Raw genomic sequence first — 25863 nt, forward strand, 5'->3', positions numbered from 1 at the left:
TATTGACCTCCTGGCCAGCCTCCCAAGCCCTCCTCTGCCTGGTCCTTCTTGGCATGAAGCCTCATGGTTGTCCCTAGCTGTGCTTGTCCATCTCGAACTCTTGCCCACCAAGTCTTTCTCATTGCTGCCCTTCTAGAGTAGTGCTGTCTCAGACCAATGTGTCAGTAATGACCCCTGACTCTCTTGTCCAACTCTGGAACTTTCTGACTCTATGATTCTGCTGAGAGGTATCTCCTCCTACAGTTATGTTTGAACACAAGCACCTTGAAATATAAAGTAAGTTCTGTACATAGATGGATACTAAAACAATCAACGATTGACACGTAGACAGATAATTTGTTGTTCAATGCTCTGGAGATGGGGGCACTGCTGAAAAGTTCACAGGTATCTCCACCGAAGTTTACTGTCTCCTGTTGATACCATGAGTTAAGAGGTTCACATTACTAACTTCTGAGGAAGTCACTCTGAGAGTTTAAATTGGGCAGAGATGAGGGATAACAGCAAATTAAGAGATCACCCTTTTCCTTGACTCCTCCCTTTGGTTAGCCCAGCTGAGAAGTTAAGAGTTGACTTCTGTCATCTAAAATTCTACCTTTCCGTGGGTGTTTCTATTTCTGGAATATTCACCCCAAAATAATACGGTTTGTCGACTAAAAATGATGGACAACATGAGAGTTGCTAGTTAAGTTTTATTTGGGGCAAATTGAGGACTGTAGCCCAGGAGAAACTAGCTCAGATAGCTCTAAGAGGCTGCTCCAAAGAGGTAGTGGGGAAGGACAGTGTATATGTGATTTTGGTGAAGGGATAACACGTGCAATCAAGCATATATATGTGTGTGTGTGTGTGTGTGTGTGTGTGTGTCTGTGTGTTTGGTAGAAAGTTTCTGCTGGTCTCCTGAAGCTTCTGCTAGTCACAAGAATCAGTCACCATGCAAACCCCAGGGTCCACTTTCCTATCCATCCAGGTGGAAGCCAAGGCCATAAATTAGTACCACAAATCCACTGAGTCCCATTTGGTGCAAACTAGAGTCGGACATGACTGAGCGACTTCACTTTCACTTTTCACTTTCCTGCATTGGAGAAGGAAATGGCAACCCACTCCAGTGTTCTTACCTGGAGAATCCCAGGGACGGGGGAGCCTGGTGGGCTGCCGTCTATGGGGTCGCACAGAGTCGGACACGACTGAAGCAACTTAGCAGCAGCAGCAGCAGTGACTCTCTGGTCGTCTGACCCAGCCAGTTCCACACCGATCACTGTCTCTAAGGGTAATAATATGTAGGCATTGTTCATAAGGCACCCAGCCTAGAATCCCAATGTTATTAGGCTGATTATCCTTAGTGTGATTTAATTGTTCCCAACACTGAGGAGCTTTTAAACTTAAATGACCAAAGCCTGTTGTTAACTGTCTAAGCCCATCTCATAATGTGGGGGATTTCCTTTTAATAGACAAGAGGTCACAGTTATTGATTGAGATTTGGCTTGTTGTTTTGATTGAGCCTTATGAGCTGAAAAGAGATTTTAAATCTATGACCAGGGTGAGAGCAGGTATTATCAATTGGCTGGGCAAGAGGATCCCATCTATGAGGTTGGTGCAAGTATAACTGCAGTTTTGCATTGTTGAACTTTGCCATTTGATCTTGGAAATACATTCTTAAGTAAATATGGTTATGCTATATTAATAGCAATCATGAGTCGCCTGGATAGGATTAAACTTTCTTCTGAAATAAATTTTCTAAGGGCTGTCAAATCAGAGCTTTGGAGGGGGGATATCCACCATGTAACCCAGAAGTACTAGAGGTAATTGACCACAAACCCAACAATTTGGATTGATTTATAAAATTAGCATAGAATCACGTCCATGATATGAAAACATTGGATTCATATGCAAAGGTCCAACAGGTCATGGAAAATTATAAATGACCATAGGACTCAGGTCCAGCATCTGGGGTAAGCTGTCTACTTCTGATGTCGTCTTCTTCTCGTCCTGGTGTGAGTGTAGTTCCTCCTTTTTTTGAGGGTCCTTTTACGGTGAGTTTGAGGTCAGCATTCCTCTCTATAGACCAGTCCAGTGTAGGAGCCCTTTTTAGTGGGAAATATGGGTCCAAGAGTCAATTCCCTTTCATTTCGCTGCATATGAGCTAGTTAAGAGCATCTGACAGGGGGGCCTTTCCATCTGGGTTGTAGTGAGTCCTTTAAATGATGTGTCTTCCAATATACCCCGATGGCTCAGATGGGAAAGAATCTGCCTGCGGTGCAGGAGACCTGGGTCTGATCCCTGGGTCGGGAAGATCCCTTGGAGAAGGGAATGGCTACCCACTCCAGTATTCTTACCTGGAAGAACCATGGGCTGAGGAGCCAGGGACCCCGTGGATTGTAGCCCACCATGGTGAGCACATACACCACCCCCCCCCACAACCCCCAGGTGAAATAACTTGGGTCCTAGAGGTGGCATCCTGGGTTCCTGGGGATGCTCCCTTCTCCCATGTGGCTGATCCATCTCCAGTCACCCCATCTTTGTCCATCCACCTCTAACCCTTCAGACTCTGGTCCCATCACAGAGAGGCAGAGCCAGATGGGCCCAGCTGGGTCAGCAGAGGCCAGGGATTCTTGGAAGGCTCAGAACATTCCCTTCCTGGGAGGGAGCAGAGGGTGTGAGCTACTGCAAGGGACCACAGGCAAGTGCCTAATACCCCCATGCCTTCCCAGGCGGGAGAGAGCCCTGGGAGGGCAGCACACGTCATCTGGCCCTGAGGGCCGGTGAGCCCTGGACCCGGAGTGCCTCTGGACCTGTCTCTATTCCCACCTCACTGCTCCAGGGTTCACCTGCAGCAGGAACAAGAGGTCTCTGTGGTTGGGAAGATCACGGGATGAAAAGACGGGACAGGGACCCAGGCTTAGCTGCCTTGAGGATTCATTTGCGAAGGAGCCTGAGGGCTGCACCTCCAGTGTGGGGATGGAGCAGGCCAGGGGCCAGGGCGGTGGGGTTCCAGGCCGGCTCTGCCTCCATTGCTCTTGGCCCCAGATCACCGGGGATGGAGGGAGCTGGTCCCAGTGAGTGCTGTCCGCACTATGTCCCCAGAGACCTGGGGCCTGTGGCCGATAGCAAGGTCAGTGGGCAGGTCCCTGGTCCCTCTCCCCATATTAAAAAAAACAAGAACTCAGGATCCTCAGCCACTACGGGAGGTCCTAGAACCAAAAGAGACTTCCCCAAATTTGTCTGCACTCCCTGAGGAGGTGGATGGGCTCGAGGGGCCGCTGCTGGTACCAAGGCTCAGGTTCCTCGTAGAGTTCGGGGGAAGGAGGGAAGTCCTCTCTGGGGCTCCTCGCTGGTCTCCATAACTGTCGACTAAAAAAGATGCTCACTGTGAATGTTGTGAGTTAAGTTTTATTTGGGGTAAAATGAGGACGACAGCCTGGACACAGCGCCTCTGATAGCTCTTGGAAACTGCTCCAGAGAGGTCGGGCGGACGGACAGTGTATATGTGATTCTGGCAAAGGGGGAGTACATGCCATCAAGCACGTATTTTTTTTTTTTTTCTGGTAGAGTTTCTCCTGTTCTTGTGGTGCTTCTGCTAGTCACGAGATACAGTAACTAGCAGACAGATTTTAGTGCTTTTCTGGATATGAGCAAACAACAGGATATGAGGGAAAACCAGCTCCTGAAAATATCTGACCACCATCCGAAGACCTTCCGTGTCAGTTTCCTGGTATACAGAGTGCCTCATTCCTGACCTCCACCCTAGGCTCCTTGGTGGGGGTTGGGGAGGGTGTCAGAGGTCAGCCGCTGCAGCATCACGTGACTTCACCATTGTAGAGGTACAATAGATGGCAAGCACCCATGGCAAGTGCCCCTTTGTGGTTGACGGGTTGCACTCTCTCTCTCTCCCCTGGTATTCATTCCGGCTGGTTTGGGAACCTGACTTCTCTGAAGGAGTCCATCTCCAGACGTGCTAGTAAAGGGTGAGCCTAGACGTTTTTTTTAAAAGGGGGTGCTGTACCTTTAAATTCTGAAAGTGAACTTGGCTCAGGAAGGCCAGTAGTCAAGGTCCAGCCCCTAGAAGAGAGAAGAGCGGCAGACTCTGCGTCCTCGGCTGGGGCAGGCTCCTGGCAGCATGGCAGGGAAGCTGGGGGTCCTCCTGCTGGCCCTCGTGCTCAGCCTGGCACAGCCAGCCTCGGCCCGCCGGAAACTCCTGGTGTTTCTGCTGGACGGCTTCCGAGCAGACTACATCAGCGATGAGGCCCTGGAGTCCTTGCCTGGGTTCAAAGAGATTGTGAGCAGAGGGGTCAAAGTGGATTACTTGACCCCGGACTTTCCCACTCTCTCTTATCCCAATTACTACAGCCTCATGACCGGTGAGTACCCTGTCCTCCTCTGGGTGCGGAGGGCGGGCTGGAGTCCATCAGGAACAGTGAGCTCCTGCCATTAGAATCGTATTTAAAGGTTCAGTCTGCCTTCATCTTTGGGGACCCCAGGGATAGGCAAGAAGTGTGTGTTCTCAGCTGAGGTTCCTTTTTTTGTGAGTGCATGAATGTGTTATTTTCCTAAAGTTATTCCCTAGGACCTATTTTGGCTTCGCAGCGTGGAGAACAGAGGACTCTACTATTAGATGATGGTTAAAGTGGTTATTTGTTTTGCAAATTAAAAATTCTAGCCAACTCTGTATTTTCTAAGTTGAAATTTAAAAAGCCAACAGGTCTTCGTTTGGATAAAATTCCTTCTGTCCCTTTTACTCTGCAGTCATCTGTCATCCTGGAACTGTTTTGGCTTGTTGGGCTATGAAAGTTACACGTGGGATTCCTGCATGACTTGGATGGAGGGTGTATTACTTAGCAACACTACTTGCTCCTTCTTTTGCCTTTTTGGGCCAGGTAAAATGACATGGAGAAGAAAAAATTGACGCATAGTTCAGATTCCTGTTTTTAACTTCTAGCATCTGTTAAGAAAACAAAACCCAAATCCCCAGCTCACCCAAACTGGGCCAATGTTTGGGAAAGCTGACTTTTGCCTAAAGATGACCTTCACCTGGGATTGCAGGCACGCCGAATGTGATTCCACGAACTTGATCCTCTATCTGTGTCATACAATGTACATCCTGATGGCACAGTGGGATTCCTAGCTTCCAGTTTGTTTACCAGTTAACCATTGTAAGGGCCAGCAAGAGGCACTCAGAAAGAATTTAGTGAACTGTCCAAGGACACTGGTAAGAATGCATTGTTATTGATGATGCTTATGCAGGATTTAGCTCTGTGCTCTGAGCATAGGGAAAAACTCCATGAATTATGTTAACAGGAAGGGAATGAGAACTTTGGTATCTCATTATGGATCTTCACAGAACAGCAAAGCCCCAGGATTCTGGAAAGACAAATTGCTGTGTCTGACTTCATACATGGAAACCGAATGCATGTGTGCATAAAAATGCTATAAAATGAAACAGGGGAGAGAGTTTGGGAATTAGAAATAAGGGCATGGAGAGGAAAGAAAATCCAGACTGCACACAGCAAGGAAATTATTTGCCCATTTTAAAACGTCTCCCTCCAACAGACAAATGATCAGCATCTCTAAGATCTTCTGGTCCTCACTTGGCACGGCTCTCCCCTTGCAGGGAAGGAAGCCGCTTGCTGGCTGCCGGGCCACACATAGATGCTATTGTGTGTCCAAGCCTGGCTTCCACTCCGTCCGTCCGGGGTTTTCACACCCGCAGACCACCCCCCACACCAGTTGTCTTTCAGAGCCTTGCCGGGAGACTCAATTCACAAACTGCCACGTGAACTTTTCTCAGTCTCAGTAAAAGATGAACAAAATCCAATCTGAGCAAGCCAGACTCCAGGGAGCAAAAAGGGACCATTACAGTCTCTGTGGAGAAGCCAAGCCAGTGACACGACCCTTTGTTCGTCAGAGCCCCCGTTCCTGATATCCCCACAAGGACTAATTGGCACAAAGTCTTAGTCACGCAGACACTTTCTTGTCAGGCTGTGGGTGTAGTCTAGTCTCTGGTCTAGTTGTGACAGAAGGGCTCTTTTCATGGGGGGACAGTGCAGATCCCAGGAATATTTGACAGAGATCTTCTTTACTTTCAAACTTGCAGGCCTCAAAGTTGCAGCACTGGGGCTCAGTTGTTGCCGCTCCCGGGCTCCAGAGCACAGGCTCAGCAGTTGTGGCACATGGGTTCAGTTGCCCCACGGCACGTGGGATCTTCCCGGACCAGGGATTGAACCTGTGTCTCCTGCATTGGCAGGCAGATTCTTTACCACTGAGCCACCAAGGAAGCCCCCGCCTCGTTTTTTTACTTTATGGAAGCAATATGTATAGGCTGTGTCCCGCAACATATGTTCATGTGCAGATGTCCTTGGGTGTGGCTTGTCTTTTACACACTGAGTGGACGTAAGGCTTGGAGCAGGACTATGGGCTGGGCAGTGCCCGGCCGTGAGGCTGCTGTCATGTCCGCTGCCCTGGAACTGACTCAGGGTGAAATCTAGACTATTTCCCCCAATGTCCGTGCTTATTTTTCCACCTGATATTGAAAAATTCCTCTTTTTTAATATATATAAAGAAGGATATATCTGTTGGGAAGTGCACTTAGGGTTTGAGCGTTTGAGCATTTCATGAACCAACAAAAGAATCACGCTAGATCCCTTCTGTACCGAAATACACACTGTCTTAAGGGTCCTCAGAATTCCTAAGACGGACTATGATCTCACTTCCTTACGTGAATTATTGCCCATAAGACATAAAGCCCTCGGTGTTCTCTTTGCGTAATGAGGAATGATGGGTTACTGGAATGAACTTGGCCTTGAAGCTGGGAGAGAAGCTGCTTGAAGCTGTGGTAGGAGTCCTCGCAGGGTCGGGAAGACTTCAGGCACAAGTCGTCACAGTGCCCTGAACCTCGGTTTCCTTAGTTTGTGGGTCCTGATCAGGCCAGAATCTCAGCTGCTGCCAGCAGCAGGCATGAATTGAGAAGGTTAGGACTGGCACCTCTTGGGAGGCCTGTGTGTGCTGCGTGTGTCGTGTGCTCAGTCATTTCTGCCTATTTGCGATCCCATGGACTGTAGCCCTCCAGGCTCCTCTGTCCATGGGATTCTCCAGGCAAGAATATTGGAGTAGGTTGCCATTTCCTCCCCGAGGGGATCTTCCTGACCCAGGGATCGAACCTGAGTCTCTTGCATCTCCTGCATTGGCAGGAGGACTCTTTACCACTAGCACCACCGGGGAAGCCCAAAATGTATTTGCAGCAGGACAAATATGGCTTCCCTGGTGGCTCAGCAGTGGAATTGGCCAGTCAGCGCAGGAGATAGAAGAGACTCAGGCTCAGTCCCTGGGTTGGGAAGATCCCCTGGGGGAGGAAATGGCAACCTACTCCAGGATTATTGCCTGGAGAGTCCCATGGACACAGGACCCTGGTGGGCTACAGTGGGGTCACATAGGGTCACAAGGAGTCAGACACGACCGACTGAACTACCAAATAAAGTGCTGGGAGACTGCGTGCTTCCCTCCAGACACCTGAGGGCATCGATAACAGGGCTGAGATTGGAGGGCAGGCTTCAGAGGCCCAGATGTCACACAGGAACCAGCACGGCACTGACTCCAGTCCTGGCATGTCCCGAAGGTGGTGCGTGTGACCCGGGATCCACAGACAGAGGTCTCCTTATGACCAGGAGACAGCCAGAGCCTGGACAAAGGCACTTGATTAATCATCTACTGGAATCAAGGCAAAACCAAGAAATTTAACTACTTAGAATTAATATCTGTGCTGGTACAGTTCTGACCGCCCTCCTAGAAATGCCACCTGAAGCGAATTCTTCCCAGACTGCAAGGCCCCACATTCTGGAGTGAGGGATTATGGGATAAGGTAAGCTTTCCCTTGCTTTCAAGAAAATAGCTGATTTAAATTAAAACCAGCTGTCACTTGGGCCAAAGGAAATCAATGCAGATAATACTTGAGAAATCAAGTTTTGAAAAAAGCCCACATCCTCAACCTTCTGCAGAATTCAAGGTTTCACCTGGGGGGTCTCTGCGAGCCTCCAGCACAAGCAGCGTGGACTTGGCCTCCAGGCTCCCTGGCCTCCCCTCCCCTGGATCTATTTTACACATGCTAGTGTATACATTGGGCTTTCCAGGAGGCACATTGGTAAAGAATCTGCCTGCCAATGCAGGAGACGCAGGAGATGCACGTTCAATCTCTGTGTTGGGAAGACCCCCTGGAGAAGGAAATGGCACCCCACTCCAGTATTCTTGCCTGGAGAATCCCATAGACAGAGGAGCCTGGCGGGCTACAGCTCGTGGGGTCAAAAGGAGTTGGACATGACTGAGCATGCATGCAATTGCATATGTGTCAATGCTTCCTCCCCCTCTGTGTCCACATGTCCCTTCTCTGAATCTGTGCTTCTATTCCTGCCCTGCAAATAGGTAAATCTGTACCATTTTTCTGGCTTCCATATATATTCATGTGTGTTAATACAGGATATTTGATTTTCTCTTTCTGACTTACTTCACTTTGTGTGACAGACTCTAGGTCCATTCGCATCACTACAGTCTCGTTCATTTTTGTGGCTGAGTATATATTGCATTGTATATATGTATCCATTCTTCTATTGATGGATGTTGATGCTTTCATGTCCTGGTTACAACATTAGTTACAATAGTAACTAGTGCTGCAACGATGTACCTTGAGCATCTATTCTTTACAATGGGCTGTAAGTGAAAAGTTGAATTTGAGGCATACCCTTGGAGCAGAACTTGCTGAGTATGAGTGAATATGGAAGAGCTAAGAGGAAGAGAACCTGAGTCAATTCCAAGGCTACAAGAAATTCAGAAGTCTCGGGCTCCTATGAGCAGAGATGGGAAAGCTTGGATAGCTGTTTATTTGATGAAGTCAGTTTTCATCAGACTAGATTTCAGGTTGAATTAGGATATTCACCTGGACTTGGCCCTTGAGGGGATCAAAGACAGTAGGGTGAAGGAGGGTTCCAAAAACGTGTAGAAAAATGATAGGAGTCCAAGCAAGAAATTGGTCCTGTGGGTCCCAGTGGACCCCCGTACATGGACTTGTCTTTCTACTTGCCCCGCAGCTGGTAGAGGATATTTCTCACAGACACACAGTTAAATCTGTCTTCTCAACTGCATGAACTTTTGTCTGAATTTTGTCACTTACTTCCCGGAGACACCTAATGACATCCTTTCACGTTTCCACTTAAAACTAAGTATGTGTAGTGGATGCTGAGGAGTGGGTGTGCGAGGTGTCTGGGTGGCCGAATTGGTTAGGAGCACTCAGAGGCTCAAACCTGGAGGAAAAAAGCACATTCCCAGAATTTACAAAAGTAATCTCTCTTGGCGCGTCATTATTTCAGTTCCCACCACCAGACCTGTCTACACTGAAGTGCCACTTTTCGAAAAGCCTGTTTCTCTTGGCGTCCACGGTGAGGCCAGGGCGCTCTTGTTACAGGGGTTCGTCTGGCTTCAAGAAACACATTCCCAGCAGGAGGGGCTGGCGAGGTTGGTGGCAGAGCTTGAAGGCGTGCTGAAAGCCTTTGATTCTGAGCTCAGCAAACCCTCCTTCAGGAGGTTCCCCACATGGAACCAGGCGGTCTCCACCCGAGGTGGGTCTCCGGTCTCACTCTCCTCTCCCCGCTGCTGACCTATGGGACCGCAGGCTGCTGCCTAGGCTGCTCCGTTAAGACTGCTTTGCCACAGACAGGTTAAAGAACACTTCAAATGGATTCAGAGGGAGCCTGAGTCAGCAGGTCAACGTTTATTTCAGAGACCCTTTCGACAACACCTACTCGGGTTTCAGAGTCCCCATCCCTGAATAAGGCCATTGTGTCCATGGTCTCCCAGGCGGGGACCCCGGGGCAGGTCTGGGGCTCTTCTGGGTCCTGTGTCGGATCTGGTGCTTGATCGTGACCTCCTCCTGTCTTTGGCCCTTTCCCTACGAGGAGAAGGGGCTTAAGAGCTGGGTCACGGAGTCATGCAGGGAACACGCACCTGGATGAGAGGTGCCCAGGCTGAAATCGCAGACAGGCTTGTGTGAGGGGCTCTGCCCATCCTTCCCGCCCTGAGGAAGTGATTCCCCCTGGGTGCCTGCCTGTAAGAAGGGGCGCTCCTGCAGTGCCAGGACAAGTGGGACCTAGAGCAGAGCGTCCCAGCCAAAAGGACAGCCTCCCTCAGATACAGGGGGCTGGAAGCTGAGCCATCGCTTCTGGTCCTTCCTGCCTCTTCATCCGTGCTTGCCACTTGGCTGGCGCCCTTCAGCACTCCACTCTGTCCTGGTGAGGCTTCCCTACTGGACGGCTTTTGCTTCCTCCCTCAGCCTCTCGAACATCTGCCGAGATGTGTAAGTTGAAGTAGAGATGGGATCCAAAGAAGCCTTCTGTGTAGATTTCATCAAGATCTGGTCAAGGGGGAGGTGGAAGCCTCTAGAAGGTTGTGTGTGGTGGGGGTGGAGATGGGGGTGTTTGGGGCTCAGCTCAGTTCTCTTCCCCACTTCCCTGGGTCTGGATGATCCTAGGAGGATGGCTGCTCTTCTTCACGAGCCTCAAATAACCTCCCTGAGTTCTGATGGAACAGATAAGAAGGAAAATCATGTTCCAGAGAGTTCACTCTCAGACTGTGTCAACAGCTGCTGAAAGCTAAAATAGTCCAATGAAAACAAAAATGCCTTTTTTATTTATCCGATTCTCAACCACCTGTTGGACTTTTGAACCCACCAGCCAGCTGCGTGGTGAATCACGCCTCGGGAGATTCCATCAGTGGACACAGACTGGTTCCTACCCTTCAAATGCAGGGATCACTGGGGTTTGGTCAGCCAGTCGTGAAACCCTTTTGGGGATGGAACTCTGGAGAGTGACCTCTTTACCTCCCCGTTTTGGTTGAAGGCCTCTCCCAGAATGTCCTGCCCTTCCCTTGGCTGATATCACTTCTTACTTCTGGAAGGGCTCTATTCCCGTCCTCCCTGCAACCCCCCCGGCCTCAACCCCAGCCCGGCCGCAGCTGCCCTCCAACCCATCTTTCTCTTTCAGGCCAAAGTAAGATGCCCCCCACTCCCCATACAGCCTTGACCCACAGATGGTCACATTTCAGAGCTGGGTAGTGCTTTGAGAGCCCATTTTCATTCATTTGCTGACTCCTGGACCACCTACTGTCTGAACCACAGTGTAATAATTACTATTGAATCTGGTAATTATTACAGCAACATGTAACTTTGACATAAATTCATAATGTATGTTCGTGTATGATCACTCCTTATGCAGGCTATGCGAACGTTTTCCAGGTGAGACTGCTCTTCCAAAGGGATGTGTCCTCTGTCTTGGATGAGCTTATAAGGAAGCTGAACAGCTCAGTGTGTGTGGAGTCACAGGCCAGGACAGAACAGGCACAGGGGTTGTGGGGACCACTTCTGAGGAGGTTTGCTGAGGTGATGGTATTTGAGTAAAGCCTGAAGGACGTGGGAAAGTGAAAGTGTTAGTCGCTCAGTCGTGTCTAACTCTCTGCAACCCCATGGACTGTAGCCCACCAGGCTCCTCTGTCCATGGGATTTTACAGGCAAGAATACTGGAGTGGCTTGCCATTCTCTTCTCCAGGGGATCTTCCCAACCCAAGGATCAAACTCAGGTCTCCCACATTGCAGGCAGACTCTTTATCACCTGAGCCACCAGGATTTGAGGGAGGAGTTGAAACCTGGAGAAAAGGCTGGGTGGGGGGTGACTGGCATCACTCAAGCCAAGGGGCAGAGGCGGGAATGATGGAGCATTTGGAGAGCAGAGCTAGGCTTTGAGACAATTGCTCTGATATTTCTGAGCTGTGTGGATTTGGACAAGGCTGTCCAAGACCAAGGGGAGAGTTAAAGAGCCTGGGAGTCAAGTCTCCAGAGTGGACCTAGGGTCAGGGGTCTGATAGGGAACTGGCAAGACTAATTGAATGTGGAGGATCAGAGAGAAAAACAATTTCAGGATTAGATAAGAATTTGACAGAATTAGGGGAAAATGAATAAGTCCATCTGTATGTAAAGTGGATCCAAGTTCACAAACTTGAGTATATTGGTTCAGTCAGTTCAGTCGCTTAGTTGTATTCGACTCCTTGCGACCCCAGGGACTGCAGCACGCCAGGCCTCCCTGTCCATCACCAACTCCTGGAGTTTACTCAAACTCATGTCCATTTAGTGTATTATAAATTGTGCATTTCTTGATTTTCTTTAAAAAAAAAATAATCTAAATCTCTGGGTAAACTTGAAAGCATTTTAAGTCAAATAAGCCATAGACAAAAAGAGATGTATTGTTTGATTCCACTTACCTGCGGTACCCAAAATCGTCATATTCACAGAGATAGTGAGTAGGAGGTGGTTATCAGGGGTTGGGGGAATAAGGAGTTAATGTTGAATGAGGCAGAGTTTCAGTTTGGGATAATAAAAAGTTCTGGAGATGGGTGGTGCTGACGGCTGCACACTCAGGGTGAATGTTCTTCATAAAACTGAACTGTACACTTAAAAGTGGTTCAAGTGGTAAGTTCTATATTATGTATATTTTACTGCAATAAAAAAAAATAAATCTCAATCTGACTCTGACCTCCCTCCCACTGGGCTCAGTGGAGATTCAGTTTCAATCTCTACTGGGTGGGTGGTGGTGTGACCTCTTTTCCTCCTCTATGACTTTGCAAAGGTCCTGGACCACATACCCAGTCCTAAGGCATTAGGACTTCAGCCCTGGTCATTAGTCTCCTGAGAGTTTTATACTTTTAGTTCTTACATCTAGGCTCACGATACATGTGGAGCTAATTTTTGTGTGTGGCGTGAGATAACTGTTCTGGCACCGTTTGTTGAAATAATAATTTCTTTCCTGCTGAATTTTCTTGACATTTTTTGTAGAAAATCAACTGACCGCGAATGTTAGAGTTTATTCCTGGGCTCTCAGTTTAACTCCCTATGTTCGTCCTGATACTAGGACCACACTGTCATGATCTCTGTAGCTTTGTGGTAAGTTGTGAAGTTGGGGTGTGTATGTTTTTCCACTTAGTACTTCTTCTTGAAGATTGTTTTGGCTATCTTGAATCACTGGTATTTCCAAATGAGTTTTAGTATGAGCTTTTCAATTTCTGGGGAAAAAAAACAAAACTCTAGCTAGGATTTTGTTAGGTGTTGTGTTGAACCTATCCAACAATTTAGGGCATATTACGAATGTAACAGTATTAAATTTTCTGATCCACAAACATGGGATGTCCATTCAGTTTCCAAAGTCTTCCCACAGCGCTCTATAATTTTCAGGGCACAAGTCTTTCCCTTCTTTTTAAATAATTTCTAGGCATTTTATTTTTTATTTTATTATGAATGGAATTATTTTCTTAATTTCACTTTTGCAGTGTATGAAAACAGTGGATTTCTGGGTGTTGGTCTTGTATCTCACTACCTTGCTGAATTTGTTTATTAGATCTAATTGAATTTTGTGGATTCCTCAGGATTTTCTGCATCGCAAGGATCGACAAGATCCTATTTCCTGCAAATAAAAACAGTTATTTCTTCCTTTCTAATCTTGATACCTTCAAATGGTCTTTATAATCACCTTGGAAGCTATGTAAGGGCAAATTCGCAAATGAGAGAACTCAAGTTTGGGTGGAGGGGTAAGCAGTTAGTATGAGGTTACCTAGCCAGGAAATGGGTAAATCAGGACCAGCACAGAGGACCTCTGCACCCCCCATCTGTCCCTCGGCATCTTCGTCACACTGCCTCTGGTTGCTGGAGTCAGAATCTTTGATGACAATGGAGGCCTATGTCTCTGCAGCACGACTGTTGTCCTCCTTTGTAACAAGCAGCCAGATTCAGTGAAGAGGGAACAGAATGTACATTTCCCAAACGCCTACTGGATTTCTACATGTGTGTGTCTACAGCACTTAGTGCTAGGTGCTTTCAAATTGAATTTCAGGCCATCCTCAGACAACCCTGGAAGGCAGGCATGGTTACCCTGGTTTTCTATCTGAGGAAACTGAGGCTAAGCGATATGAAATCGCTTACTCAAGCTCACAGAGCCCCAGGCTGGCAGAACCTGGGAGTACGGCATCCTGCGTTCGTGTTGGGACCTCCCGCTTTCAAGGAAGTGGCTCTCAGCGCAGCGCTGTCCTGCGGCCATCCAAGCGTCTGCCCCTCAGCCAGAGACCTTGTAGCTGCATTTGTTATGCACACGACGCACGCCTGCACACACACACTCCACAGTGCGTGTGTCCCTGCCCTTCCAGGCTTCTTCCAGACCAAGAACCTCAGGGACAACTCTGTTTTTAAACCCTCCTTTGTGTGTCTCAATGGACAATACGAACAATAAGCGCTTCTGGGGTTGAGTATAAAAGAGAGGATTCAACCTCAGACACTTAGCTACTTATCTCAGATGGCCACGGCTGAACAGTTGTACGGCATGGCTTAAACAGGCCTCTTTTGACAAGCCACATCTGGGACACTGACCCAGGCCGTCTCAGTGACCGCGGAGCAGGTGTTTGTTCGTACACTCGGTTCTGGGGCCTGGGAGGGCCTGGTGGTCCCAGTGAGGGCCGGGCCCTCCCCGTCAAGTGTCTCATGGACCCTGACACTTGGTAGGAACTCAGTAAGCATCGCTTTGTGTTTGTTTTAGAGTTTCTTAGGACTTCCCTGGTGGCTCAGATGGTAAAGAATCTGCCTGCAATGCTGGAGACCTGGGTTTGATCCCTGGGCTGGGAAGATCCCCTGGAGAAGGGAATGGCACCCCACTCAAGTACTCTTGCCTGGAGAATTCCATGGAGAGAGGAGCCTGGTGGGCTGCAGTCCATGGGGTCACAAAGAGACAGACACAATTGAGCAACGAGCATTTTCACTAAAGTTACTTGTAAACTGCTTTATCCTCAATACTCAGCCCATTTTCTTTTAAATTCTCTTTGCCATCACACCCCCTCTTCTTACAGAAAGGCAGCCCCCGAGGCTAGGCCATCATGGGGGAGCTTTGTAGTTTCACAGCGGATGAAAAGTCCAAATGGACATTGCAAACACTGCTTAAAACACAGCTCGACAGCCTACTTCTCCCCAGCCCCAGTCCACACCAGTTTAGAATAGGTTTCCGAAACACAAAACAGAAGTGTGTATAATTAAGTATTTTGCTGCTGCTGCTGCTGCTAAGTCGCTTCAGTCGTGTCCGACTCTGTGCGACCCCATAGACAGCAGCCCACCAGGCTCCCCCGTCCCTGGGATTCTCCAGGCAAGAGCACTGGAGTGGGTTGCCATTTCCTTCTCCAATGCATGAAAGTGAAAAGTGAAAGTGAAGTTGCTCACTCTGTCAAATATTTTAAGAAGTGAGTAGATAGCCAATTGGAAATTCCTTATGGTTTAACCTTTTCGCTAAATTCCAAACCGGGGAGGACTGCAGCGCTCTGGTGGCTTAAAACAACTTCTGTCTTCTTCCCAAGAGATTTTAGGTTTGGGAGTTTAAGTCATTTATAACCAGGAGTCTGGAAAAGTTTTCAGAAATAGCAGTTCCCTCGGGTGAAGGGTGTGAGGTAGAAGGTATCCTTTTTACCCGGCTTCCACCTCAGGTGGTTTTGTGGTCAGCAGAATACGAATTTCTTAGTAACGTGAAATAAAAAGGCAGTGCTTCTGCCAAAACAAGATTGCCTTGTGTTTGACTTTGCCATGTCTTCTAGTCTTTCCGGTCAAGGCCATATGTAACCGCCTGTCCCCTCACATGAGTCCCCGTTCTCTCCGTGTTTGGGCGCCCACCCTGGTGCTGACCACCCTGGGCATGGCCCGGTCACTTCCTCTCTGTCTTTGGTGACGTCTTTGTGAGAAGGGTGATAGATTAGAAGCAAGAGGTGTTAGTTCTAGTCTGGCTTTGGTGGCTTCAAAACCCTGTGGCTTCAAAGTCTTTCTGGGTTCAAATTTCTTTCCTGAAAAAAAAATGAGGGGTTGAGGGCTCCAAGTGTTAGTCGCTCAGTTGTGTCCGACTCTTTGCGACCCCATGGACTGTAGCCTGCCAGGCTCCTCTGTCCATGGGATTCTCCAGGCAAGAATACTGGAGTGGGTTGCCATGCCCTTCTCCAGGGGCTCTTCCCGACCCAGGGATCGAACCCAGGTCTCCTGCATTACAGGCAGAGTCTTTACCAACTGAGCTATAGAGAAGCTCCCTGAGCTTGAGGGCTCCAAGAAGTAGGTTTAAATGCTGTGACAGGTCCTCTGTCTTATCTATTGTCATGATCGCGTCTCTTTTTTTTTTAAAACATGAATTCTTCTTTTTAACACTTTTATTTATTGTTTGTTTGGCTCAACGTTGCATTGAGCAGCATGTGGGATCGCAGTTCCCCAACTCGAGATCAGATCCGTGCCCCCTGCACTGGAAGGGCAGAAGGTTCACTGCTGGACTGCCAGGAGTGTCGTCCCCTGCTGTGACCACTTCTGGTCTGTTTCCCCTGGAACTTTCCAACCTTGATGCATGTCAAAGGGAAGAGAGTGGTGGTGTTGCCCCGTGCGCCCTCTGGACAACCGTCACTACTGAACCCAAAGGGCACTGCAGCTATGGTTGGCATTTGAAGCCAGACAGCCATACACTTACTTTTCAAAGGATGAATATTGTTTTTACCCCCACGCCTTGCCCTGTTAAGATTCATAGTTATGATTTTTTTTTAAGGACTACCAGAGACCCTGTAAAAATGGTATCATCTTCTTTTTTATAATAATTTTATTTATTTATATTTGGCTGTGCTGGGTCTTCGTTGCTTTTCTCTAGTTGTAGTGAGCAGGGGCTACTCCCTAGATGCGGTGCGCGGGCTGAGTGCAGTGGCTTCCTTGTCGTGAAGCTCGGGCTCTAGGGTGTGTGGATTTCACTAGTTGCAGCACGTGGGCTCAGAAGTGGTGGCTCCGGGCTGCAGACCGCAGGTTCAGAAGTTATGGTCCAACAGGCTTAGTTGCTCCGACTTGTGAGATTGACCCTGGTCAGGGATCAAACCCCATTCTCCTGCATTGGCAGGCGGATTCTTCACCACTAAGCCACCACCAGGGTAGCCCCCAGAGTATGATTTTAAAAAGAGGGAAAGTCACCTGGTTTGAGGTAGGATTCAGGAGCAGGGTGCGGGGGGAGGGGGTTAGAAACCTCGGCCAGAAAGTTGTACTTAAAATCACATCCTTCACTACCAATTTCCCGGAGGAACAAAGTTTAATAATTCTTTGGGGAAAAAAAACTAATGGACTCCATGCCCCTCTGTTTCACTGGAGAAATCCCCGCATAGAACCATGGCAAGGAAAGAAGGGCAGCCAGAGAGCAATTCAAGGCCTAATCTTGAGGAACTATTTATTATTAATAGATCGACTTCAGTCCACTCTTCCAGCGCGGGGCCTGCTGGCCGGCCAGGCACATGGAGCTGCTGGGTTCTGAGGCTCTGAAACAGCCGGACAGGCCAAACCTTCTAATAGCAACATCCAGTGTCATCTTTCAGCCTCTCTCTGCGGAATTTATCTTTTGACCATCCCTGCCTCTGACAGACTCTTCATTGGGTTCCAAGTTTCCTCTCTGCTCTCAATCCACCCTTATGCTAAGTTCCACTGACTTCTCTTCTGCTAACCCCTTCACACGGAGCCTCCGGTGAAGACTTGTTCACCGGTCTTTGCTTGTTCTCCAGTCTTTGCTTATTCCCTCTCCCCATTTTGGTGGTCTCACCCTTCATGAGGTCTCACCCCTCATGCACATTTACTGTTGACTCCCATTTGTCACCACGTCTGCCCCAGATCACCACTAATGTACTTTATGTCTTTTTAGTTTTCCCTTTTATGGTTATTTCACATAAATGGAGTCTTTCAATACATGGTCCCTTGGGTCTTGCTTCTTTCACTGAGCATACTATTTTTGAACAACAGACTGGTTCCAAATCAGGAAAGGAGTATGTCAAGACTGTACATTGTCACCCTGCTTATTTAACTTATATGCAGAGTACATCATGTGAAATGCCAGGCTGGATGAAGCACAAGCTAGAATCAAGATTGCTGGGAGAAATATCAATAACTTCAGATATGCAGATGACACCCTTATGGCAGAAAGCGAAGAGGAACTAAAGAGTCTCTTGGTGAAAGTGAAAGAGGACAGTGAAAAAGTTGACTTAAAACTCAACATTCAAAACACTAAGATCATGACATCTCATCCCATCACTTCATGGCAAATAGATGGGGAAACAATGGAAACAGTGAGACTTTATTTTCTTGGGCTTCATAATCACTGCAGATGGTGACTGCAGCCATGAAATTAAAAGACACTTACTCCTTGGAAGAAAAGCTATGACCAACCTAGACAGCATATTAAAAATCAGAGAGATTACTTTGCCAACAAAGGTCCGTCTAGTCAAAGCTATGGTTTTTCCAGTAGTCATGTATGGATGTGAGAGTTGGACTATAAAGAAAACCGAGTACCGAAGAACTGATGCTTTTGAACTGCGGAGTTGGAGAAGACTCTTGAGAGTCCCTTGCACTGCAAGGAGATCCAACCAGTCCATTCTAAAGGAGATCAGTCCTGTATATTCATTGGAAGGACTGATGCTAAAGTTGAAACTCCAATACTTTGGCCACCTGATGCAAAGAGCTGACTCATTGGAAAAGACCCTGATGCTGGGAAAGATTGAGGGGAGGAGAAGGGGACAACAGAGGGTGAGATGATTGGATGGCATCACCAACTCAATGAACATGAGTTTGGATAAACTCCAGGAGTTGGTGATGGACAGGGAAGCCTGGTGTGTTTCAGTCCATGGGGTTGCCAAGAGTCAGACACGACTGAGAGACTGAATTGGACTGAACTGTTTGTGAGGTTCAGTCACCTGGTGGCAGGTGTCCACAGTTTGTTTCTTTTAATTGCCTAGTAATATTCCATCATATGGCTATCCCCCAGGTTTCTATAATGAAAAAGTCTCAAAGCTACAGAAATGCTGAAGTAGTATTATGAGCATCTGTGTGCTGTGCCTCTCTCATTGTTAATATTTGGCACGTTTGCTTTTATGCTCATGTGAGAAATACAGGGTTCTGTTTTATTTTGGCTTTTGTGCCTGCTAAATCAGCTGCAAGTGAATTTCTGGGACTTCCCTGGTAGCCCAGTGTTTAAGACTCTGTGCTTCCCCTGCAGGGGGCGTAGGTTCGATACTTGGTTGGGGAACTAAGATCCCATGTGCCGCATGGTGCAGCCAAAAAAAGAATGTCAATTGTTAACATCATGACACTTTACCTGCCCCCCACCCGAATAATGCAGCATCTCTAGGATATACTTCCATATGACCACAATTATTTTCAGATTTTTCTCCATTGCCAAAAAAATATCCTTTATAACCTTTTCTGAAATGAAAAATCTAATCATGGTTCAAGCAGTCCACTTTGCTGCCATGCTTCTTTGCTCTCCATCAAGACTGACGTCCCTGCCTTTTTGTTTCCTTTGGACTTCCACCATGTTGACATTGTTGAGAAGACCATGGCCATAGTTTAGATTTGTCTGACTTTTCTTCATGGTTAGATTCATTAAAAGCTTTTTTTTTTTTGGCAAGAAAACTGCATTTTTAAGAATCCAAATTAAGACAAGGGGTCATCCAAGTCAGGACAGCGTGACAAGTATACAAAGGTCTAAGATGTTGGGACTTTTCTAGAAGAGGGTCCACAAAACTCTCCCTCTGCTCACCCCACAGATGTGACATGCCGCATGGCTCTTTGCGGCCCTGGTTGGGTGGTTCTCACAGGCTTTTTTATCTTGAGGTTCACAGGGAGTTTTGTGGTAGATGTTGTCCATGGGATGTTGGTACTGCTATTTTTGTCTTTTGTGTGTGTGTGTAGGGGGGGGAGTTGGTGACATTCAAAATCTGTGCAAATCAAGAAGATACTTTTGAAAATGAAAAAAGTTGCTGAGAATGAGAAACAACAGCTAGGAATCAGAACTGTCCTGGGAAAATGCTGCCCGTGACCCAGAAATCCTAGTCCTAGGTACAGATAGACTCTGAAGACATGGATTTTCATCATTCTCATTATGGGTTTTTTGAGTATAAATTTTGGTATTACAATTTAACCTTTTTTGGGACTTCCCTGGTGATCCAGGGGTTAAGACTTCGCCTTCAAGTGGGTAGGAGTGGGTAGCAGTTCGATCCTTGGTCGAGGCCAAAAAAACATAAAGCATAAAACAACAGAAACAATATTGTAGCAAATTCAATAATGACTTTAAAAATGGTCCACATCAAAAAAAGTCTTAAAAAATTTTAACCTGCTTTTTAGTATGTTGGGTCCCTTGTCTAAGGATTTCTGTATTTCATCAGTTTGGGAAAGTATCATCCATTATCGGGGAACAACATTACATAGCCATTATGTAACGCTGCCCTTCCTCCTGTCCCCCTGTTCTTCCTTCTGCAGCTCTTAACCGATGTAACGCAGAACTTCCCACTCTATCCTCATCTCTTGCCTTTGTCTTAGTTTCCCACGGCTGCTGTAACAAATTGCCGCACACCAGGTAGCCTAAAACAACAGAAGTGTTTTCTTTCACAGTTCGAGGGTCCAAAACTCTGAGATCGAGATGTCGGCGCGCTTGGTTCCTTCTAGAGGCTCAGAGGGAGAGCGTTCCATGCCTCTCTCCCAGCTTCCAGTGCTGCCAGAACTCTTCGGTGTCCTTGGCTTGTGGATTCATCACTCTGATCTCTGCCTCCATCGTCACATCGTCTTCTCCTTTTGTGTGACTGTGTGTCCTCTTCTTATAAGGGCACTTGGATAATCTGGGATGATCTCATCTCAAGATCCTTAATTTCACCCGTGGAGAACCTTTTTCTAAGTACAATCACATCCACAAGCTCTGGGGGGATGTATCTTTTAAGGAACCACCGTCCACCCCACCCCAGTCTTTCTTTCATATTTGACCTCTTCCTCTTGAATTTCTTTCCTCTGGGTCATTCAATTATATATTCAGTTTCACTATCTTTTCAGCTGTGTTTATTCTGCGATTTATCTTGCCACCAAATTTTAAATGATTATATTTTTAACATCCAAAGTTCTGTTGGATTCTTTCTTAATCCTGCCGGGTTATTTTTGATAGTCTTTTGTTCCTTGATAATGTTGATTCTCTTTTATTTCTTTAAACATGTCATAAAGCGTATTTCGTATTCTAAATATGATAATCCCAAAACTCTAAAGCCCTTGGTGCTAAATTTGTGGTTTATTGTTTCTGCTGATGTTCACAATGACTGATTAGTTAAGGTAAAATCAACTGCTGCACACTTAACCTCCACAATCTCAGTGGTTTAACACTTTGGGTCTTTCTCTGTTACTGCCGTCATGTCAAGTTGACGGATTGACGTGGGGCCTGTGTGGTCATTCAAGGACACTGACTGACACGGGCTCTGCCGTGTTCAACATGTGGCCTCCAGGATCACCCTGAGCGCCAGCATCCTGCTAGCGGACAAGAGAGCCCCTAGAGGACCCCAAGCGTGGTCTTTGTGGGCCAGGCCTGGAAATGGCATCTACCTCTTCTGCCTTCCTTCCTTTGTCCAAACCACGGGTCATGGCTCCACCTGGATGCAAGGGTGGCTGGAAACTAGAATTGCTGGCTGGTCTGTTGCAACGATTATTCACTATGGAAGGAAGGCAAAGGTCGTTGGCTAAGAGCTACCTGCCTGAGCCATACGATTTGTTTCTCTGTGTCTTAGGTCTTTCTTTCTTTCGTTTAGCTCACAGTTGATTGAACTTAGTCTGTGGGAAATCTGAGGGCTTAAATTGGAACTTTACTTAAGAGAAAATATTCATTTCCTTTGCTAAGAAAGAAGGGACGCTACTGACCTGGGACCACTTGTGAGCTTGGCAATATTTTAAACTCACGTGCATATGTGTGTGTGTGTGTGTTACCCAAGATCTAGTTATATTGTATCTTGTAGTCTTATTGTAGAGGGAGAGTCTTTGAGAGCATTCACATCAGTGTTGCTCGCTTGCCTGGCAATGGTGCAAAGCATCTGTGCTCCTAATATTCAAGTTTATTTTGCTGGCTGTGCAACAGCTGGCAATCTAAAATGAAAAGCTGTTCACTTATTCCCACACGCGATATCTGTCTGATAGAATCGCATATTCTCGGTTAGGTCCCATTAGTCTGACACTGGTTTACTACTCAAGTCCGGACCAGGGATCCCTCCTCCTACAGGCTCACGTTTGCTTCAGCGACTAAGGGGGCTGCCCTGAGTATGTGGCCGCCTGGCCCCGCTGGCCTCTCTCTGTGCCTCGACCTGAATCCTCAGCATGTTTAGTATCTTCACAAGCAGCTCTGGGGATGCTGGGATGCCTTTACATATGAAAAATGTCAGAACAAAATACCAGTCTGGCAAAGGAGTGCGGCGCCCAGCGAGATCCTGGGTGAGGCTACGAGTGGTGATTATTGTGACGGCCAGTAGAGGGCAGTGTCGGGCCAGGCGCAGGGGAGCTGTCCTAAATGCCTGAGGTTAGTTTCTGAACTGGGGATTCACTGGTTACAAACCTTCCTGAGTAATGGTAGTGGGTGGTACTGCCTTTTTCTCCCCCCACCCCTTTAAGGGGATTTGAGAGTCTACTTCAAGGGCTTGTGTGTGACTATGAGACAATAAATAGGCTGCCCAGCCTTATCCCTCCTGGAGCCATTGACCACTGCATGCTGTTTAATAAGGTTGCCCTTTATTTATTTATTATTATTATTTTGGCCACACAGCATGTGGTATATCAGTTGCCTGATGAGAGATCCAACAAGGATCAAACCTACTCCCCCTGCATTGAAAGCTCAGAGTCTTAACCACTGGGCCACCAGGGAAGCCCAATAGGGTTGCCCTTTAAAAGAGGATTTAGGTGATGGTTTGCACATCCCCAATGCCTACTGTGTGCCAGACATCATGCTAAAGTTTTGCCTACCCCAAATTATTTAACTCTGGACAAACGTATGGGGCTTCCCAGATGGCGCTAGTGGTAAAGAATCTGTCTGCTAATGCAGGAGACCCAAGAGACTAGGGTTCGATCCCTGGATTGGCAGTATCCCCTGGAGTAGGAAATGGCAGCCGACTCCAGTATTCTTGCCTGGGAAAATACCATGTGCAAAGGAGCAGAATGGGCTACAGTCCATGGGTTCCCAAAGAATCAGACACGACTGAGCGACTTAGCACGCACAAAGGTATGATTGTTTTTCAGAGGAAAAAGCTGAGGCTCTCTGCAGTTAAATGACTTGTGTGAGATCCCAGCACGGGGCAGACTTTGATCTGTTGGGCTCCAAAGTGCTTTCCACTCGGCCACGTGCTTCTCATTGGTCCTCAGTTCCTGCCAGTTTTCATCCTTCCTGATGCTTCTATTTTTAACTCAAAAAGCTCCTCTATTCAGATGACGTCTTCAGTTTGGACTGGGAAGCTCTCAATACATCAGAGATACTTCTCACACCTAGCCATGTGATGAGTTGCTTGTTTGAGTTACTCTTTAATCCCCAGGGCAAGTTATCTTTCAACACATTTTATATATGCTAAGAGCACCTAAGCAGAATTATGTACACAGATCATTAGGCCAGGTGCAGCGTCAGCTCCAAACGCTGTTTGTATGCAGATTGCTCATTGACCTGGGCACATAAGCTGTGGCTACAGCCATGACCTAAACTGATTTTTTAATCCCATGATGTGGGAGACTGGTCTCACTACTACGGCCACACCTGACCCAAGGCAGTGAACTTGCATGGGCTAGCATCATACTTCACACATGGGGGTTTTGTTTGTTTGCTGTAGATTGGTGGGTTCACACTGGTGGTTTAGTCACTAAGTTCTGTCTGACTCTTGCGACCCCATGGAGGGTACCCCGCCAGACTGCTCTGGTCTATGGGATTTCCCAGGCAAGAATACTGGAGCAGGTTGCCATTTCCTTCTCCAGGGTATCTTCCCAACTCAGGGATGGAACCCGTGTCTCCTGCCCTGCAGGATGATTCTTTAACAACTAAGCCACCAGGGACTGGGTTGACTCATTAACACTGTGATTACCTCACATGCCTGAATAGCTGAATTTGATCATTCTCTATCTATTGTTGTCATTAATGGTTGATCCAATACTGTTTTGGTACCTGTTGTTGGAGATCGCCCATCAGCCATTCCAGGTTGTACACCAGTTGAAAAGATGGATCGTCGAACATGGCTTGGATCCAGGACCTAAGTGTGCCCTCCCCCTTTTTAAGCAGAATTGAACTCCCCTCCTTATCCCCAGCCCTGCCCCAGTCACAGGTCAGGGCAGCAGGAGAACTAGAGCAACCCCCTGCCCTGGTGGGAGGAAGACTCCTGTCCTGGGTGAATTTATGGGGAGGGAACACAGAAAGGGCCTCCCACCACCTGCAGGCAGACAGGATGGGAGGTGGCTGGAGCCTGTTTTATGCCAAAGTCACCCCACTCCAGTAGCAGGAGGACTGTGGCTGACCTGACGTCACTGCGGGAGGGGAGGGTGGCTAAGTGGGGCGGAGTTGGATGCTTTATCACTAGGGAGAGGGAGAAGAAGCTTCTAGACCGAGGTATTGGTGGGCTCTCTCTTGTGTATGATGTATTCCCTGGAGGCTCAGACTGTAAAGAATCTGCCTACAGTACGGGAGACCTGAGTTTGATCCCTGGGTTGGGAAGATCCCCTGGAGAAGGGAATGATGACCCACTCCAGTATTGTTGTCTGGAGAATTTCATGGACAGAGGAGCCTGGCGGGCTATAGTCCATGGGGTCGCAAATAGTCAGACACGACTGAGTGACTAAGCAAAGCACAGCACAGAAATGCTCAATAAAATGGGAGTGTGTTTCAGAAGGGATTCCATCTTAAATGCAGTAATCAATTCACGTTCTTTTCCAGCTTTGTGCTGAGATGAGGATAGATTAAATTGTCTGGAAATATCCTTGAGCTTTGGTAAAAATTAGCTTTCCCCAAATAAAGAGTGTTTAAAAGTCCCAAGCTTACATTTCTGTCCTTATTCTGGAAATAACTTTTGTTTCTGTACCTGTCTTCTAGTTGCTAAATAATTACACCAAGCTAGCATATTCCAGAAAAATAATACATTCTTTTGAGTCCAGTGACCTCAAAACTCTGAGCATGAATATCTCTAATCAAAAAATCTCTCCCCTCTTAACATTCTGGGGTTATTTTTGTTGCAAGTCCCTACACTTCACACTATAATCAAAGCCTGTTATCTTGGACTTGCAATATTTGTGACTCAGACTTAATCAGGACTGTGTCTAGCACATACATCAGTTGTTGCATTTAAAGATGTGCAAATTGTGAACTTTTCTTTCAACTTGATCTTGCATATTTTGCTTGAAATCGCTTCTTTAACACACCAAATTCTGTCTTTGAACAAGTTAAGAAAATAAGATGTATTTCCTAGCAGAGGTGACCCATAAAGCCAATTAAAGTTTGTGAGTTAGGTCAGTACTTCGAGCAGTTCACTCTTCATTCTTTCGTATCTCTTGGGTATTGAGTAGTTCCTGAACACTCACTAGTCTAAACAGGGTCTCAGCTCATCTTTAGACCCTCCAAATGGAAAAGTTCAGAGAGGAGTCTAGCGGTGGAAAAGTCTGGCTTATATAATGTTCTCAGGCTGCCGAGCTCTGAATCCAGCGTGCAGTTACTTCTTGGCATCGTGTCAATTTGAGGTGATGTCTGTAGATATGTTCAGTCTCTAAAATGCATCCTTTAACTGGAGACCCCTACACTGCAGACCTTTGAAGGAGCCTCTCGTTCTGCAGCTGGACACCTTCCAGAAGGAGAGGCGGGTAGGAGTCCTGTCAGCTTTGTTAGCACCCCTTGTCTGGCAGTCTCCCCTCCTTCAGAGATATTTATGGTACAGTTTGTGCATGATAATCAATTGCCAGCAGCAGGCGGGTCTGGCTTTTCTGAAGATCCGAGCTCCTCCCTGTGATTA

General features: G+C 47.2%; 1 protein-coding gene across 3 annotated transcripts in view; it reads left to right on the forward strand.

Moving 5' to 3' along the window:
• Positions 1–25863, forward strand: part of ENPP6 (ectonucleotide pyrophosphatase/phosphodiesterase 6) — a 99706-nt gene that overhangs the window by 16362 nt on the left and 57481 nt on the right. The window contains exon 1 of one of the 3 annotated variants that reach the window (XM_044938434.2): positions 3643–4352. The exons of 1 other annotated variant lie outside the window; for it this stretch is intronic. In XM_044938434.2, coding sequence (XP_044794369.2) covers positions 4112–4352 — 241 coding nt within the window. In that variant the 5' untranslated portion in view covers positions 3643–4111. Of the gene's footprint in view, positions 1–3642; positions 4353–25863 lie in introns of those variants that run through there. One more of the 3 variants, XM_006075123.4, reaches the window with a different exon arrangement.

Source organism: Bubalus bubalis, chromosome 1, assembly GCF_019923935.1.
Source record: "Bubalus bubalis isolate 160015118507 breed Murrah chromosome 1, NDDB_SH_1, whole genome shotgun sequence".
NCBI lineage: Eukaryota > Metazoa > Chordata > Mammalia > Artiodactyla > Bovidae > Bubalus > Bubalus bubalis.